The sequence below is a fragment of the Parus major genome, unplaced genomic scaffold (genome assembly GCF_001522545.3).
Source record: "Parus major isolate Abel unplaced genomic scaffold, Parus_major1.1 Scaffold542, whole genome shotgun sequence".
NCBI classification, from domain to species: domain Eukaryota; kingdom Metazoa; phylum Chordata; class Aves; order Passeriformes; family Paridae; genus Parus; species Parus major.
The window spans coordinates 1-1069 of NW_015379430.1; the positions used below are offsets into that span (position 1 = coordinate 1).

The following is a 1069-nucleotide window of genomic DNA, read 5'->3' on the forward strand; positions in this document are numbered from 1 at the left end:
GGGAAAAAGGGGAGGAGCCTCGATGGGTGTGGCTTCACCAAAACCACAAAGGCAGAAGTGGGCGTGGCCAAACCCAACCACGCCCTCCTACCGGGGGATTGAGGGTGGTGTGGGCGTGTCCCTGAGGGGTGGGCGTGTCCCTGAGGGGTGGGCGTGTCTGGTGGGCGTGTCTCTGGGGCAAGGGCGTGTCCCTGATGTTTGGGCGTGTCCAGTGGGCGTGTCCCTGATGGGTGGGTGTGTCCTTGAGGGGGTGGGTGCATCTGATGGGCGTGTCCCTGATGGGTGGGCGTGTCCCTGATGGGTGGGCGTGGCCGATGGGCGTGTCCCTGATGGATGGGCGTGTCCCTGATGGGTGTTTGTTCTCCATGGGCGTTTCCCAGATGGGTTTTTGTGCCCAGTGGGCGTGTCCCTGATAAATGGGCGTGTTCCGATGGGCGTGTCCCTGAGGTGTGTTTGTGCCCAGTGGGCGTGTCCCTGGTGGATGGGCGTGTCCCTGATGGGTTATTGTTCTAAATGGGCGCGTCCCCATGGGTTTTTGTTCCCAGTGGGCGTGTCCCGATGGGTTTTTCTGCCCAATGGGCGTGTCCCTGGTGAATGGGCGTGTCCCCGATGGGTTTCTGTGCCCAGTGGGCGTGTCCCTGATGGGTGGGCGTGTCCCCGATGGGTTATTGTTCCCAGTGGGCGTGTCCCTGATGGGTGGGCGTGTCCCGATGGGTTTTTATTCCCAATGGGCGTGTCCCAATGGGTTTTTGTTCCCAGTGGGCGTGTCCCCGATGGGTTTTTATTCCCGATGGGCGTGTCTCTGATGGGTGGGCGTGTCCCCGATGGGTTATTGTTCCCAGTGGGCGTGTCCCAATGGGTTATTGTTCCCAGTGGGCGTGTCCCGATGGGTTTTTATTCCCGATGGGCGTGTCCCTGAGTCGGCCCCGCCCCCCTGCAGAAGGTGGGGTTCTTTAACCAGCAGGCGGCCGAGCAGCTGCGGCTGGAGGAGACGGCGGCCGAGTTCCTGCAGCGCAGCTTCAACCTGGCGCACCAGGACGCGCGGCGCTGCCTCGGCCGCTTCGGCCTC

The 1069-nt window shown here is 62.8% G+C and overlaps 1 protein-coding gene across 1 annotated transcript in view; it reads left to right on the top strand.

Moving 5' to 3' along the window:
• Positions 1-940: 940 nt before the first annotated feature.
• LOC107199266 (histidine-rich glycoprotein-like) overlaps positions 941-1069 on the top strand; it is a gene marked incomplete at its 5' end in the record, with an annotated part of 1781 nt that continues 1652 nt past the window's right edge. Inside the window, one exon of the mRNA XM_033511736.1 lies at positions 941-1044. Within this exon, the coding sequence (XP_033367627.1) occupies positions 941-1044 (104 nt within the window). The remainder of the gene's footprint in view (positions 1045-1069) is intronic.